Raw genomic sequence first — 16,824 nt, 5'->3', positions numbered from 1 at the left:
TTACAAAATGATTCTGTCAATTAAATTAATATATTTTATATATATATATATGTATAAATATAAACATATATATACATATATAGAATTCTCTTTGTACTTATGATGATGGGTCTGTTCTTGCTTGCCACTTGAAGTTTGGATTGATAAACAATAAATGGGTCTAATCTGATCTGTTTGAAGCCAGAGAGACTGAATGTTGTGTGCTGTTATCTTTGACAATGATGTAATCAATTTCGTTTCTAAAACGACAATCACTGAATGAATATATCAGAATTAGAATTACTTAATGATAATTAACAAATATGAGATAATACCCCACTCACAGGCTTTAAGTTCAAATTCTAATACTTTTTTAAAATCTATTTTAGTTCAGTGTAGAATCCAATTTATGTGTCTGATGAATTATCATTTGGTGTTGTTAATTCAAAAAAGATCTAAGCAAGTATGTAAACAACAATGTTTACCAAATGATTTATGAAAATAGAAATATGGAATATAAATAAGGAGATCAGAAGTCAAGATTGAAATCTTCATTTATTTATTTAAATTTGATCAAACATACAAAAATAAGTATTTTATTACTACACTGAATGCAAGAGATAAAAATAATTGTCAATGGGGTCCTCCCAGCGGGCGGCCCGGGTTCACATCCAACCTGTGGCTCCTTTCCCGCATGTCATTCCCCACTCTCTCGCTCCCTGATTTCCAACTCTATCTACTGTCCTATCTCTCCAATAAAGGCACAAAAAGCCCCAAAATAAATCTTAAAAAACAAAACTTTTCTGCACTGTGCATCATCACACACATCCTTATGTATCAGCACTCAGCACATGCACTGTCAGCATACAGCAGCTCTATTCAAACATAAATAATTCACATATAAATGTGTACATATACAATTATGAAACCACGAAAACGTCAGCTTCATTGACCACCTCTCCGTCTGAGATTTCAATGCCCTATAAAAGAGCCAATAATAAGGAAGATCGCAGGTAGAGCATTAAGCATTGTTGATCTGTCTGTTTTGAATCAAGGAATAAGAAAACGCTATACTTTAAAAGCTGCTTAGAGGTTCAATTTCTCCACCAATTATGATGATGTCCTGCAGACACGAGTCACTACTGCTTGTTGCCAATTTTGTTGTAGAGGACCATCGACACCACCATGGCAGAAATCTGTAAAGAAAATAATTCATCAACACAAAATCTGAACACAGTTGAATGGATCGGAGATATATGTCTGTTCAAATTAATTCAGTCCTGTGGGATAAATATTTGGAATTTAATTATTTTTCAAACAGCAAAAGGAATATAGATTTTAAAGACTTTTAGCTCCATATCAACTTTGAATGTGGAGTTTATAACCTTGAAATCATGTTGGACCTTCTTTTATTTATTATTTTTGTCTTGTGGCATCATGGAAACATTAAAGGGATCATTTTTAGATTTTTGAAGGGGCAGATTTTGAAAATGGTCAAAAATCACTGAAAGTTTTTTCTCTTTTTCTGACAACCTCTTGTTATTTTTTTCATCAGGGCAAGGTGGCACCAGCATACAAATGTAAAAATAATTAAAGTACATACCTAAATGATCTAAAATGTTAGAGGTAATAACACCAGTTTTACATTAAATTCAGCGGTCCTCATCAAGGCGTGTATAAAAGACTGAAGGATGAAACTCAAGTCATATTGACTTTTTAGATTTTGCTCCTGATGTCAGAAATGTATTTATAAAACAGCAAATAGCGCCAGACTGCTAAACTGCAGATTTTGGTGATGATTCTCTTTTGCCCCCATAAACACAGCAATGCACTGCACTGTCATTATAAAGATATTGACCATCTCTAGAGATCAGAATATTTGCTGTACAGCATAGATAGTAGGAAATAATGATGATGATGATATTCATATTAATGTTTTCATAACACATTCTATGATAAAGTAAAATAAAAAAACAATTCAAAGATATTTTAGATATTTCAATTTTCATTTTGTAACCACCAAAAAAAATCAACTGGGACCACAGCGCACAGCATTCTTCTACACTGGTGGCTGAGAAAACGTAAAGAACCCAGGCGGACATTGTTGTTTGTACCTCAAAAAAAGTGATTCCTAGAGCCACGGCTGCAACGATCACAGCGTTGTCCTGTATGAACTGTAGCAGCTTGTCAAAGCAGCCGCCAATCATCTGAAAGAAAAACGATAGAGATCAGGATTTTTTCAGGCTTTAAAATTCAATTGAGTCAAAAATGAGTCAAACCGTACCGAACTATGTGCTTTATCTGTATTGCAAACACTCTGCGTGGTGGTAACGTTGCAACACATGGTCGGATAAACGTTTCCGCGATCGTGAAAAGGAGAGCCATCAAAATCTGTGTAGTTCCTGTATCCGCAGCATTTAAACTAGAAGGAAAACAAAGACAAACACGAACAGTTCAGTGACTTTTCTTAAGTGCTGTAAGTCTGTGAGACGTGTGGGACTGCTTCATTTATAAAAATTAATAAAATGATGACATCAGCATGAGGTTGTTATCAATGTTTCCACTCCAACAAAGACAAAGAGGGTATTGACTGTGCTCCTAAGAGTGTGCATATTCAGGAAATCAAAAAATTGTCGGTGTTTTATCAGGGGCGGGGCGGCTGTGGCTCAGTTGGTAGAGTTGGTCGTCTCTCAACCGGAAGGTCGTGGGTTCGATCCCCAGCTCCTGCAGCAACGTGTCCGATGTGTCCTTGGGCAGGTCACTTAAACCTGAATTGCTCCCGCTGCTTCGTCAGCAGCGTATGAATGAGATTAATTACGTCTGATGGTCACTTAACATATCAACCTCTGCCATCAGTGTGTGAATTGGTGTGAATGGGTAGGTGTGACATGCGGTTAAAAAAGCGCTTTGAGTAGTTAGAAGACTAGAAAAGCGCTATATAAGCTCCATTTACCATATCATGACTTGGGCCATTAACCATCGGCATACCTGTGGTCTGAAGTATTCAGTTACATGTATATATAGAGTGTACCTGCTCCATGGTGGCGTTCCAGAGAGACGTCAGACTTTCACTCTCTCCATAGTGACCTTGAATGCCTTTTCTTACTCCATCCTCCAGATCTGAAAGAATGTTGTGAGCCTGAGGAAAAGATATAACAAATTAAATTAATTCAAAGTAAAGAGAGCTCTTAAGGTTTTTTTTTTTTTTTTTTTTAAAGGTGCTGCATGTTTACACTGGCATATATGATTAGCTTGTTCCTGTTTGGCTTTAAAGAGAGACTTACGAAATCCTGGAAGACGAGCAGCACCACAGCTCCAGCGACCTCGATAAGGAAAATAACGAGCACGATGCTGAAAAACTGAATGGGGAAAGAAAGATGAATCATTACCGGTATGTGAGCTTCTTACTTTGTGTGTGAAATGAAGTCTCAGCATGGGAGTAAAAAAAATTTACAATAATATCCAACAGCTTCCCATAGAGCTACAATATTAGGGACAGAGTCAGAAGGTGTTCTTCTTCACTTCTCTGTTGAAATTACCAACAGAAATAACGTTTGAATTTCTATCTCTGAGTCACTCACCGTCAGCAGCATGCACCTGCTCTCCCTGACGGCGCCACAGCAGCCCAGGAAGCCGATGATCAGCAGCACAGCACCCACCCCAATGAGCAGGTAGCTGACGTAGACCAGCTCGGACAACCCAGACGGAGCGCCGTCCACGCTGTCCAGTATGCCCAGCAGAGAACTGCTGTCCACCTTCACCCACACCCCAACACCCAGGATGGCTGCACCCGCCACCTGCATGAGGCGTAAAGGAAGGAATAGAGCCGAGAGAATGAATGGACATCACGTCAAAGCATGAAGACACAATGTTAAAATAGGTCTGTTGTTTTAAATATTGCAACTAGCAGTAACAATAAGAAAAGTCAAAAGTCAGGCAAAGTGAAACTGAAAGAAATGAGTTGAGACATTTACTTTCAGTTTATTCAAAATGGCAGACACAGGATGAGACAGCATTTTCAATGTGGTGACTGCCTTTGTTGGGCTTCAAAATTCCCCTTCAGTAACCAAAGGTGAAGTCACTGAGACTACGTCCATGTTTTATACAGTCTAAGGCAGGAACTCCACTACTGAATGCTAGTTAGCTTCACCCTTGTTGTTAGCATGGTGCCCTCTACAGTGGTCACTTGAAACTTTTGAAGCATTAGAATTATTTCCCAAACAAGAGGTGGTCTATTATGCTAAGCTAGGCTGCCTGTTGGCGTCATCTTTAACAAACAGATATATGAGGCATCGTTCACTGTTACCTACATTAGTGAGTGTAATGTGTGCTGTCCCGTAGCTTTGTTGCCACATGTGTTAATAGAAAGCAAAGCTGGACAACAGAAAACAGAATTTACAGTTTGTCTTTCTTCAACTTACAAAGATGCCGCCGTTGAAGACAAACATCATAATTTTGAGAAAACCGGAGCAACACATCTTGGCTGTTTTTTTTGTTTTTTTCACACTGCAGAAAGAAAAAAAAAGGACAAAAGGTTTGTTAGTTGAGCAAATAACAGAGTTATTAAATAACAGGTCAAACATACAGTATTTGTTTTTGCTTATGGGGTTGTTGGCTAAATTTACATCTTAGCTCTGATAGGAAAATCAACAGCATGAATGGGAACAGCTTTTAAAAAAAAACCAAGCACCAACATGGGTCAAATGGCATTTGGTTTGGTTGTACATTAACCAGAGTAAGTGGCAGGGGAAAAAACCACAAAGGCTCTCACTCTCCTTTAAATGTGCTCAGCCTTCATGCTGACGTAACCCAAAGTTTCCGTTCATGTGTTAAATAAGGTGCATGTTCATATCCAGTATCCACACTTCTTTTATATTTTGCCACCTTTTAAAGCTATTCAAAAGATCTTGTAGATATGTTTTAAGGCTTCCTCTTTACACATGTGACTCCATGTGGTACAAACTTCCTCGTGCTCTGAACTATTACTGCGAGCACGCTGTACTCTTCATGTTCAGCTGTATAAGTGAGTTTTGTAGGACTGCAGCTCTCACGTCTTTTTCCTTTTAAGCCATAAAAAAATTATGAAAACGAAGAAGAAGGTCAAGGGCATGTTGTAATTATCTGGCGCTGTTTAATCAGATGCCCTCTTCTAATGAGCTCATAGTTAAGGTAAAGTTAAAGTATCTTATCACCTTATTGGTAGTAGCCCAGAAGAGTCATAAAACACAGTGGCACTCTTGTCCCCAATCTTGCACAACCCCCCCCCCCCCCCCCCTCTCTCCTGTTCTCTTTATCAGACATGAACTCAGTTTTATAGTTACTGATTTCTTCTTTTTCTTCTTCTTCTTCTTCCTTATTGCCCCCTCATACAGGAATAGTTCACGGGGAACCTACTTAGATCCTGGTTCCTTATTGCAAGAGGCTATAAAATGTTTCCACACTGACAGGAAAATGTACAAGATGTTTGTTTGAACACATCCATTTGATGCCTTTGGGACATTAAAAATAGTTTCTATGCAAACCGAGTGGTTTGAGAAAATCCTGTTGTTGTTTTTTTTTTAACATCAGATCTGTGACCAGAAATGTCACAGCTGACAGAACTGGTTTCCTCTGCTGTGTACAGTCAGTGTTCTTTTTGTTGCTCACACTTTCTGTTCAAATAAACTGAGCTGAACAAAACTTCAGTCCGTAGGTAGTTAAAGTATAGTGTTGTTTTACATGAACCCACTCAAAAAATACAACTATCCCTCCCAAAAGGAAATATTTAAAAAATGGAAGCCCTGAATCTGGTCTCTGTTGGAGACAGTGCAACAAACTAAAGGCTGACGACAAGTCATCCAAGCATATTAGAAAGAAGTACAATCAGTGTTGGGTTTTCAGATTGCAGGTAGTTTTAAAAATAGCAGTACTTGTATCAAGCAAAAAAAAGCAATAACCAGAAAGTGGTGAGAAAAGAAACAACAAAAAAGGGAGAGGATAACTATTTTAAAAATGTAAATTTTCTTTAAGACTCTCTCGTGATAAGATTTGTAGGTACAGATGGTTAAATCATATGAATAATTAATTTACATAGAAAGGAAAAACTGGGAGCACAATGACCTCTTCTCACTTTCTACTTTTCTTCTTCTCTTGTTTTCTGTGACTTATTCAAGGTATTGAGAATTGGATTGTATGTAAATGTGGTCTGTGAATGCCACATATATGACCATCATCTTGAATCCTCTTTGAAAAGGAGACTGAGACGGACATGTAACCTGAGGTAATCCAACAGTCAGGAGGTTTTATCCCTAGCCTCTCTTTATACTCTAGACTTTTGAGATTGAAACCATGAACTGAAATTCAACAACAAACAACCTATGAGCTATCTATTTTGTACCACCAATGATGACCTGTATATTCAGTTATTCAGTGTAATCTAAGTTGTGAAAAAGCAAAAAAAAATCCTTAATTTGAAATCATGTTTTAAGGTGTATTTAGTCAAATGTAAAAGTTTTCAGTGGTTGATGATTCAATATTTAAATATAAAGAAGTACAAAGCTCTTACCTGTAATATACCGTCTGTCTGTCCGCTGAGGTCTGCTCACTCAAGAGTGTCTGCTCGGCAAGGGTTTCGCATGCCTCTTTATCTTCTCACCGCAGGTTTCACCGACACACACACATGAACACACACACAAACACACACTAAGGTACACACTGATAGGAGAGAAAGGAGTTCATGGCCTGCACGTCACCGACTTTGCATTTAGGGTCAGCAACACTTCCTATGACCAAAGTCTGTTTAAAAGTAGCAACTTTATGACTTCATGACCAAACCGTGGTCAAACTTTTAATACTGATGTCTATTAATGATTGAACATCCAACACAGAGCACAAGACACAGGTCCATTTAAATAATAAAAAAGGAGCCTATCAGAGGAATTTAATAATTCAATTTGAGGAATAATCTCTGTTTTGGGGATAGAATGTATCACATGACTGAATCAACCGTTTCTTCATATTCCCACTGTGTAGGAAGTTATAAAGAACTATAAAACCTTTGCTACCTTTTAGAAGTCGTGTTTAAAACAGTAAAAACGTTTAACCACTGTGTGAACACATGAAATCCAACAGACGGGATTTATGGTTTGACATCTTTTAATCTTTTAACATTTTGAGCGACAAAATAAATCTGTTGAGGGAAAAGTTGAACTTGCATTTACAATAGAAATAAAACAACAAACAATATAAATAAAAAGCAAATGAGAATATCCCTATTCCCTAGCTATGATAATAATATTGGACTTAGTGCGTCGACCTTGAATGGCACAGCACCTTTCGAGTATGTCTGACTTTGTACTCCCTCTGCAGGGACTAATGGGGGGAAATAAGAGGACACAGTGTGAAGTAGAGTCACAGTGATGTATTTTCATGAAACACCCACAAGGGGGCAGCATGACTCAAGTTAATCAAACTGCCATGCTGATGTGGCTGCTGTTATTCAGTAACCTCACTTTCAACAGGTGCTGTACCTTCACTATTTAAAAAACAAAACAATGAAGAAGAGGTCTCATGGGGAAAAAAGGCACAGCTGCTTAGTGCAGCTCTTTGGCATCTCAGTGCAACAGTCACATTCAGTTAACCGTGAAATGCTGAGGAAAAGGTCAATTATAAAGAAAGCACCCATGACAATATCGCAGTAAAATAAGTTAAAGTACATTCATAATGAGAGATATCTGACCGATTATCTGTTTATGTGTTTGCATGTGAGTGTGAAACCGGCTTTCTGTGGTCAGCTATCAGCACGCGCACCCCCCCTGGCTGCTGCGGGGTGTTTCGTTCAGGTCAGCTCTCTTGTGATTGGCCGACAGACCGGCCTCTCCGTTGGGGCTTTCATTCATCTTCTCGCAGATGACGTCCACCAGCTTGTCAAAAACCTGCTTCACGTTGATGTTGTCTTTGGCGCTGGCCTCGAAGAACTGAAAGCCTGGAGAGAGAGAGAGAGAGGGAGAGAGAGAGAGAGGAAGAGAGAGAGAGAGAGAGAGAGAGAGGGATGGATGAGTTAGGAGTCATTATTAAGTCATGTGTGCTCTGCTGAGTTATGTGAGAAAAGTGTGTGTATGTGCCAACCGAGCTCTGAAGCCAGTCTTTTTCCGTCTTCAGCAGGGACCTGCCTGTCTTCTTCCAAGTCCAGTTTATTGCCTACCAGCGCTACTTGAGCGTTGCCCCATGAGTACGTCTTGATCTGGGTTGCCCTGGCAAACAAAAACACAACATTTTCACAACCACTATAATGCATCTCCTGCAGCAACTCTGTATCTTCACCCAGTAAAGATTTCAGTCGATTGTACTAAACAAGTGCTTCAATTCCATTTCCAGAGGAAAGTATAGTACTGATTTACTCACTGTACTTATCTTATTAGTTATTATCTTATATTATCTCACTTATCTGAACAGTATCGTAACTTACATCAGATTGTAATCTCACAAACAAAACACACAACAATCGCATAAAAATACCCCAGAAGCAAACTGTGACATTGAATGCTGCTTATGTTAATGCATAATAAATATTACAAATTGGAAAGAACATAATAAAATAACAACTTTGAAAGAGGGCATCCTTAACAAGTACTTTAACTTCTGAATGTTTAGACTTCAGGAGCCGTGTCCACACCACCTCCTCCTAAGAACAGAGTTGCTCTTCATGACGATATTCTAAAAAACAGAATTAAGATATTTTCTCTGAATTTTCCCTTAAAGTTAAGACTAGATCCCTTCAAAGGTAAAAGTTATTGACAAAGCATAAGAGAGCTCCTCAGGTGCAAAGCTGTTAGGAGAAGTGTGGAGGGACTTTTAAGAGTTTCTAAAGCTGTCAGGAAAGACGGAGAGAACGGTGATCACACAAACAACTACATCTTTGACACTGCTTCATGTTTATCTCGATTAGATTAAGCACTAAAAATCTATTTACTTACTTTTTCTATTGCAAAGAAACATGAGGAAATAAATAAAAGGGTCCAGCAAGGAAGGATTCGCACACAAGAGAACAAAAGGAATACAGATATAAGAATATTGAATCATAGAAAAATTATTATTTATGCTTTTACCCTTTTTACTTTATGTGAATATGGGCCCAGGACTTTTTTCCACCTTTACTTTAGTGAAAGGTAAAAACAAATATCAATAGGGCAATATATTGTTGTCTTGGCTTGTATAATAAAATCATCACATTTCTGGTGCAGAAGATTAATATTTAAAATTTAAAAATATGGCGCTCTAAACAGATTTCTCTGACGATTTGACTCACTGCCTTTCTGATTCATTATTTCTTACATTGATGCTTATGACAATGAGGGTAACAGGAAAATACGTTTATTAGCCGAAGAAGAAGTTGACAGCAGAATAAAAGAAGAAAACAGCAGGAAAATGTCCGATAGTGGTGAAAAGACGTGAAGAGATAGAGCTTGATAAGAGGTTAAACTTAACACATAAATCTGAAGAATATAAAATTCCCCTCTGAAGGTAATCAGATGTCGTGATCTGTGATTACATGACTGTGTCTAACATATAACTCATCGCTGAAACTTCAATAAATGGCTCAGAGATTTCAGATCCCCTCACCTACTGGATAACGGAGCCATGAAAAGAAGTGCATTACATGTGGAGGAGTACCCACCAGTCCTGTACAGCACAGAAAGACTCCTGGCTGGTGATGTCATACATGAGCAGGAATCCCATGGCTCCTCTGTAGTAAGCCGTGGTGATGGTCCGGTAACGTTCCTGCCCTGCTGTGTCCTGTAAACACATCACACACCTGATAAACAAGACATACAAGACGTACCTGAAATCCAGAACATGACATACTGTACACTGCTCAGAAAAATGAAGGGAACACTTAAATCACACATCATATCTAGATGATTGAATTATTCGACACCAAAATCATTCTATTCTACTCTACTCTATTTTATCACAGCAGCTGGTGATGTGACTCTGTCGTGTGTTTGGCCCCTGTGCGGCTGAACGCACTCCCGACTACGTCTGGGCTCCTGATGATTCAGCTGACGGTTTCTTGGGGAGGAACTCCTACCAGACCTGGTTCAGGGCATCAGTGGAGGTACTTGGCGTCGTCGGATGCACCATTACGTAACGCCCCGTCAATGCTCAATTGGATTAAGTGAGGGGAACAAGAGGGCCAGTTGAAAGCATGAGTACCTTCATCACCAGGAACTGCCTAAACACTGTGGCCACACCAGGAGGAACCCAGGGCCTCACTGCACCAGCGTAAAGTCGAACAACGCAAAGGGAACTATTACTGAAAACAAGGAAGTAAAACTATTCCAATGCTGAAAGTCTAATCCGCATTAATAGTATCAACAATTAGAAGAAAAAAAACATTCCTTAAATGAGTATAGAAAAATACGAGTGAAAAAAAATGGGTTGACGAAAACAAATGGTTAACCAGGTTGTCCTGAGAGGAAAAGGTGAATCATTAACTCTCTCAAAACAGAAGTGTTGATGTGGCCACACCCCGTATACACACAAGGATCTGCTCGGGGGCAAAGCCCTGAGGACAAAAATAAACTCTGAAGATGTTTTGTGTTTCCTCTCTCTGCTCTTGTAGGTCATGAGGAAATAGGTTAAGCATGTGTACACAACTCTGATGTGGGAACTAAAGATCCATTTTAAAATGCGACACACAAAAAAGAGACTTTAACTGAATTAACCGCAATATTAACTTCATGCAGATGCCGACCTTACAGCTGGAAAATGACCAACAATATATCTAACAGAGACCACACTTGGGGAGTCACAGCATGAGCTTTTATTACGTTTCCCATGAAACCCACTGAAGTGGCTCAGCAGCCAATAAAACTACACTTGGCACTTTCCTTGTGTAAATGTCCGCAACTGTATCATTGTTAAGCGGAGCAGAGAGGGCCTGCTAGGCTAAATATTTAAAGCTTGAAAAGTGATCACTTTCCTCCAACAGGAGAGCTGTGCGTGACTCTTTGCCTCCCTCTTACATTCAGTAATAGATCTGTCCTGAGTGTCAGCCTGCGCAGTAAGCACATTCAGCTCCTGCAGCTCGTACCCATGCATCTTTCATGAACCCGGCCGTCTGGAGACGATGTTAAACATCAACTGTCATTAACTCCAGAGGGTGAGAGATTACTCTGCAGCACAATCATGACAGGGGGGGCGGGCATGTGAGAGGGGCAAACTACATATTGGGCTGAGCGTAAACACAGTCTGTAGTGGGTAACAATGCTTTCAAAAGCAGTACTCACTCTGCATGCGGTTGAATCTGTGTTTAAGGTCCTCTCACCCACAGTCAGGGATGTTAATGAATTAATGAATGCAAGAGAATGACTGCTTTGACATCAAAGTGGCTGCGACGTTTTACATTCAATTTGACTGATTTACGTCCGTCAATCTGTGAGCATAATGTACGTATCATTCTCCATCTGGTCTTTTCTCAGCCTTGTTGAACTGAACTATGATTAAACCTGCTGTGGTTTTAAATCAATCCAGCTGTCAAGACATTTCTTTCAGTTGACAACAACAACGGTAAGTCAAAGTGTATCAGATATTTGGAAATAAAACGTTTTTAAATGACTGATTCCAGCGATTAAAATGTTAGCATTAGCTTATTTTCTTTGTAATCAATGAAAGTAAATAATGCATATTTGGGTTTTGGATGGCTTGATGGAAAAGAAAAATTTTATAATGATACTACAGCTCTGAGGTTTTGTGTATTTTTCTGGTTTGATAACCAGACTGTTCTCATCTTGGAACCAGTCGAATCTGTGAGCTCATATTTTGACCTGGTTAAAGGTAATCGTAAATGGACTTGGATACTGTATCCTGCTTTTCTAGTCTTCTGACCAGTCAAAGTTCTTTGACACTACACAACTTCACACTCGTTCATTCACACCATATTCACACACTGATGGCAGAGGGTGATATGTAAAGTGCCAAACTGCCCATCAGTACTTCCTTTCACACACACACGTATGCAGCAGAAGCAATTTGTGGTTCAGCGCCTTGCCTAAGGACACTTCCACACGTGATAGCAAGAGCTGGGGATCCCCCCCCCCCCCCCCCCCCTTACGGGCTGTCAGACAACAGACTACCGCTGAACCACAGCCGCGTTCTGTCAGATGTGTCTGGTTCCTATCCAGGTTTCCATCCATCCCCAATTTGGACCTGGCCTTTCAAAACCATGCATGTGATGCTGCAGGTTTAATTGTGTTGAGTCATTTTGGATAACAGCTATAATGGATGCAGCTGATGGTGACTATTCTCATAACACCACCTTGTAGTTTACTGTGAACTGGAAAGCAGCTCAACCTATGAAGAAACGGTACGTATAGATCATTCTATCATGTCATGCAAAATACCTTTATCTGTATCAATGTGTTAAATGAAGTATTATGAATTGGATTTTAGATCTAGCTACTTAACCTTCAGCTACAACAGCGAGTTCTTTTCTCTGATTTCTTGTATCTTTCATAGAAGATTTGTTTGCCTCTGTTTGTAATACCGCTTTGAAATCAGAAGAGCGATTTTTTTAATTTGCATACTGATCTGTTGATGGTAAGTACAACCGTCACATTTTTAGAATAATTGGCAGCACTTAGACAATAACTGACTCTCTAAGCTTAAATTACAGGAAAGTGTGATCCACGGCTTTGTGAGTAAATGGGTTCCTTTTACCCATTTGGCTGAAAGCGTGATTTCGATTTTTCACTAATTAAATGCATATTAAGTACATTTCATTTTCCTTCTACATCATTCATTAATATTTTTTGCATATTAAATTGGATGAGACGATCGTATTGTGAATCACACTTCCCTGTAAGGAACTCGAGAGGAGCTAGTTTTATAAATAAATATAAGCAGTTTAAATTGAGAGTTTTTTGTTTTGGTCTTTTTCATATTTTTCTTTGTGCAAACAAAAATCTAGAAAAGGTTTTCCACTGTTCAGGACAGATACATGCTGAACAGGTTTGTAAATAAAACCTAACTTTCAGTTCTGTAACCCACATGACTACTTCAGGTGTGTATTTACTCAAACAGGGAGACCTAAAGTCGCACTAAACACGGCCTGGACTATCTAATGGAGGTGTACAGAGCTAAAGAAGCATGAGTTTCCCATGTTCAAACTACTGTTAGATTATGTTTTTATTTTTTGTCCCCAGTTTTTCCTACCTGGAAATGGAAAAAATATTTGCAAAACTTACTACTTCATAATTTTTCAGCTTGAATGTGGCACCACAAACTCGTTGTGAATGGAATGCATTTCAGGGCTTCACGCAGGACGTGCTGATCATATTTTTCTATATATTGAAAAAGATTGTCTGATTGATTTGAACCACCTCACCCAGATCTGAAGTTTGACCCTCTTGTCGTTCCTGTAGATGGTCTTCACTTTGAAGTCGATGCCCACCGTGCTGACGAAGGCTGAAGTGAAGGAGTCGTCTGCAAAGCGGAACAGAAAGGACGTCTTCCCCACGCTGCTGTTTCCGATGATCAGCAGCTTGAACATGTAGTCAAAGTTTTGGTCGGCTGCATCCCTCTGCTCCGGGCCCGGCGCTGGATCTCTGGCTGAAGCCATCTGTTGATGAAGGAGGACAACAGGAGAGTGAGGGCTTTGAATGTTACACAGAAGAAAATAACCTCCAATGAAACTTGTTTTCGGGAAAGGTGCCACAGGTCGGATTCTAACCTAGGCCGCCCGCTTTGAGTACAGCCTCTGTACTCGGGGCGTGTGCGCTAACCACTAGGCTACCATTGCCCTGATCATTTGATCCGTTTTTAATTTTCAAGATGTCCTTATTGACTTTGTATTGAATTTTGTTTGGTTTGGACTATAACCAGAAACAAATCAAGAATTTGATCACATAAAGTAACACTTATGGCGATTGTGGTGGGGATTTTTCAACAGACTTTGAGATCCTGAAGGTTCTTCCCTACCAGAAATGTCCCGATTCCTTGATAATGAAAAATAGAAAGAAAAAAAAAAGACATTCACTTCCCTCAGTGGGTGCTGGATTTCAAAAAACACCAACAGGTAATGAAAGCAAAAGAAGATCTGCACACCCAGAAGCTCGCGTCTGAAGGATTTATTAAACGTTTCGAGCCACTATGCTCTTCCTCAGACTTGAAGGTGAATTCTACTTCGTTTGCGGATCTTGTTTTGCTTTCCTCACAGATTCGAGGAAAGCAAAAAAAAAAAAAAAATGAAGATGATTCAGTCAGAAGAGAGTAAAAAAATGACATCATAGTGTGTAACTATGTTTAAATGCAAAAGGAAACAAGTGATTATTTTATGGAAAGTTGCAAAACTCAAGACAAATGATCCGCAGCGGAGATCTTTTGAAAGAATTTCATGAAAGTCAATAACATCTTTTATAAAAGAGAGATGATAAGGGGATGTTAATGCAGTGAGTGCTCTTCTGTCTACTTCAAAATAATTGAATATTCAAAGTAAAGTACTTTAAATGATCCTACCAAAGAAGCTTCTTGGATATGGATTCCAAGTCTATCAGCAAACCATGGATTTATTATCTGGTGTAGAGTTTACTTTAGTAAAAAAAAAAAAAGAAGGACTGAAAAAGGTGAAGAAGAAGAAGAAATGCAAAGTGTGCAGCGGGAACAATCCATAAAGAGTTCTCTTTACAGTTTACTTGACTAGTGTTGGAATAAAAAGGTCTACAGGATGCTGAGCTGATGAATCACATGTGCTGTAGGTATGCAGCTTATGAACTGAAAATACTTTCTTTAATAATATGTTCTAGCTGCAGTAATAGCTCTCCTTGCTGAAGATGGAGGAGTTGGATTTCTGGGAAAGTGGAGTGCTGAGACAGTAGGCCTACTTGTGTGTTTAAATTGTCAGAGTGAGGAATCTCAGCTATTTGAGAGTTCACATTAACAATCACATGGCTGAAAATGCTCTCTTATAGCTGAGAAGGTACTTATTGGTAAATGGAGGTGTTGTTTTAAAAAAAAAAAAAAAAAGGTCCGTTGCCCACTCTTATTCCTCCTAGCTCTCATCCTGTGCCATGAATCACAGCTTGATGGGCGTGCTCCCCCCGCTCGTTCTCCCTCTATCAGTCACCCACTGCTCCCCTGTGGACATTACTCACATGGACTCCCCGTATGAAACTTAAGGAATCAGTGGATGCTGAGCGGCGGGTGAGGGGTGATAGATTAGCCTTCCCCCTCTCTGTATGTTTCATCCACCACCCATCGGACCATTCATCCACCAACCGACACACCCATTTAAACCGCACACACACACACTAAAACACACACCCATTTATCCTCCTTTACACTCTCTCGGTTTCATCCATCTTTGCATCCCTCCTGTCATAATCCATCCATGTCTCACACCCCTCTCTCTCTCTCTCTCTCCTAGTCCACACTCCTTCCTCCCTGTGCATCATAAAGGGGGCTGAACCCTCCATTCATCCTCACATCCTCAACCCCCCCCCCCCCCCTCCACCCCTCCCCCCCTCGGTTTTATACTCCTCCCTGATTGCTGACATTTCTCCTGAGACTGGCTCAGTAATACCGCTTCCAAGATCATAAAGGAGGGACGGGCCGCCGGCGTGCTGCTGGACGCACTCAGCAAAACATCAATACCTGCGCATGCGTAGTACGAACAACTATGAAAACGCATACAAACTAGTGTTTGGGTCGAAAAACACTGTCTATTGACTATGGCAGAAAAAAAAAAACTATATCATATTGCGTAAAAATCAAAAACTGAATTAATTTGTGGAGGCAAATGTTGACTTCGGAAGTGAAGTAGATGGAAAAATGTAAAGAAAAAGGGTGTGTAGCCTACTTAGAGCGATAAAGCTAACTTAATGTTTTAATTAAGACACATGGAGGCAAAATAGTTCTTCACACAAATAATTATTGTCATTCTTTCACCGCAATAAATGATTTCAATACAAAGTTAAACGCTAGATAATAAGATGTTAGGTTAAAACTGTACACCCCGTTAACCTTATTTGCGTACTACGTCCTACCATACGGTGGCAAAACTGCAACCTGATGCCACTTGAATAAAGTCCTGTTCTGTGACCGAAAACTACGTGACTGTTTCTTACCTCGGATGTAGATTATGAGTCTGTGTCCTCCGTCCTGTCCTCGGTCTTTCACCTCCACCTGAAAGCCGATGGGGTGTGCGCAGCTGTCGGGCGCTCCTGTTCAGGCGCTGCGCTCCCGGATCTCCACACTGTGCATGTGCCTGTCACCGGGACTCCCCACCCCATACCAGACTGTATAAAACACACTGTAACCACAGTCAAGTCTGCAGGAGTACACACACACACACAGCACTTCCTTTACACAAGTTCAAAATAAAATACATAGCTTTCATTCAAGCGTCAAAATCAAGACAACTTATGTCAAAACCTACAGCAGTGCAAAGTGTAAGACATTTTTGAACACTTTGACTCTCTTTACGCGAAAATGACAATGTTTCTGGTGATGTTTTAAGAGGATAATGTACTACTACTATTGATTAGTGAAAGCTTGTCCTGTCCTAAGGGGCTTGTCAGTCCATAGTCTATCCAACATGAAAATATTTTAGGATAACATGGATGCATGAATTGTATTCTTCATTTTTTTAATTTTTTTTTTATTAATCAATTATTATTGATTGATATGTATGGTATGTATAGGTTTGTGTGGATATATGCATGTACGAAACTGGGGGGGGGGGGGGGGTGGCTGAGTGGGAACTTGCAGGCAGGCTTGGGAACATATAGCCTCTGAATAATTTATGTTTAGAGTTTTTCTTTGTATTTTTTTTCCCCATTGCCATCGTTTCTGTTTTAATTTAAAAAA

At 39.6% G+C, this 16,824-nt stretch overlaps 3 protein-coding genes across 3 annotated transcripts in view; 1 reads left to right on the top strand and 2 right to left on the bottom strand.

The window, feature by feature from the left end:
* The window catches only part of LOC132991770 (histidine-rich glycoprotein-like), a 393,411-nt gene that overhangs the window by 295,954 nt on the left and 80,633 nt on the right, over window positions 1-16,824 (top strand). The window lies entirely within an intron of this gene.
* Window positions 516-4,534, bottom strand: LOC132991537 (tetraspanin-1-like). The gene is made up of 7 exons (XM_061060314.1): window positions 4,401-4,534; window positions 3,561-3,776; window positions 3,264-3,338; window positions 3,011-3,118; window positions 2,264-2,401; window positions 2,094-2,186; window positions 516-1,175 (listed from the first exon to the last, which is right to left on the bottom strand). The coding sequence occupies exons 1-7, from the start codon at window positions 4,455-4,457 to the stop codon at window positions 1,119-1,121; spliced, it is 744 nt and encodes a 247-aa protein (XP_060916297.1). The 5' UTR covers window positions 4,458-4,534; the 3' UTR covers window positions 516-1,118.
* rab3da (RAB3D, member RAS oncogene family, a) lies at window positions 7,096-16,255 on the bottom strand. The gene is made up of 5 exons (XM_061060303.1): window positions 16,083-16,255; window positions 13,346-13,579; window positions 9,635-9,753; window positions 8,086-8,210; window positions 7,096-7,942 (listed from the first exon to the last, which is right to left on the bottom strand). Exons 2-5 carry the CDS (start codon window positions 13,577-13,579, stop codon window positions 7,755-7,757), a joined length of 666 nt encoding a protein of 221 aa, XP_060916286.1. The 5' UTR covers window positions 16,083-16,255; the 3' UTR covers window positions 7,096-7,754.

The sequence above is a fragment of the Labrus mixtus genome, chromosome 2 (assembly GCF_963584025.1).
Source record: "Labrus mixtus chromosome 2, fLabMix1.1, whole genome shotgun sequence".
Lineage (NCBI taxonomy): Eukaryota > Metazoa > Chordata > Actinopteri > Labriformes > Labridae > Labrus > Labrus mixtus.
This window is presented reverse-complemented; position numbering and strand designations above follow the sequence as displayed.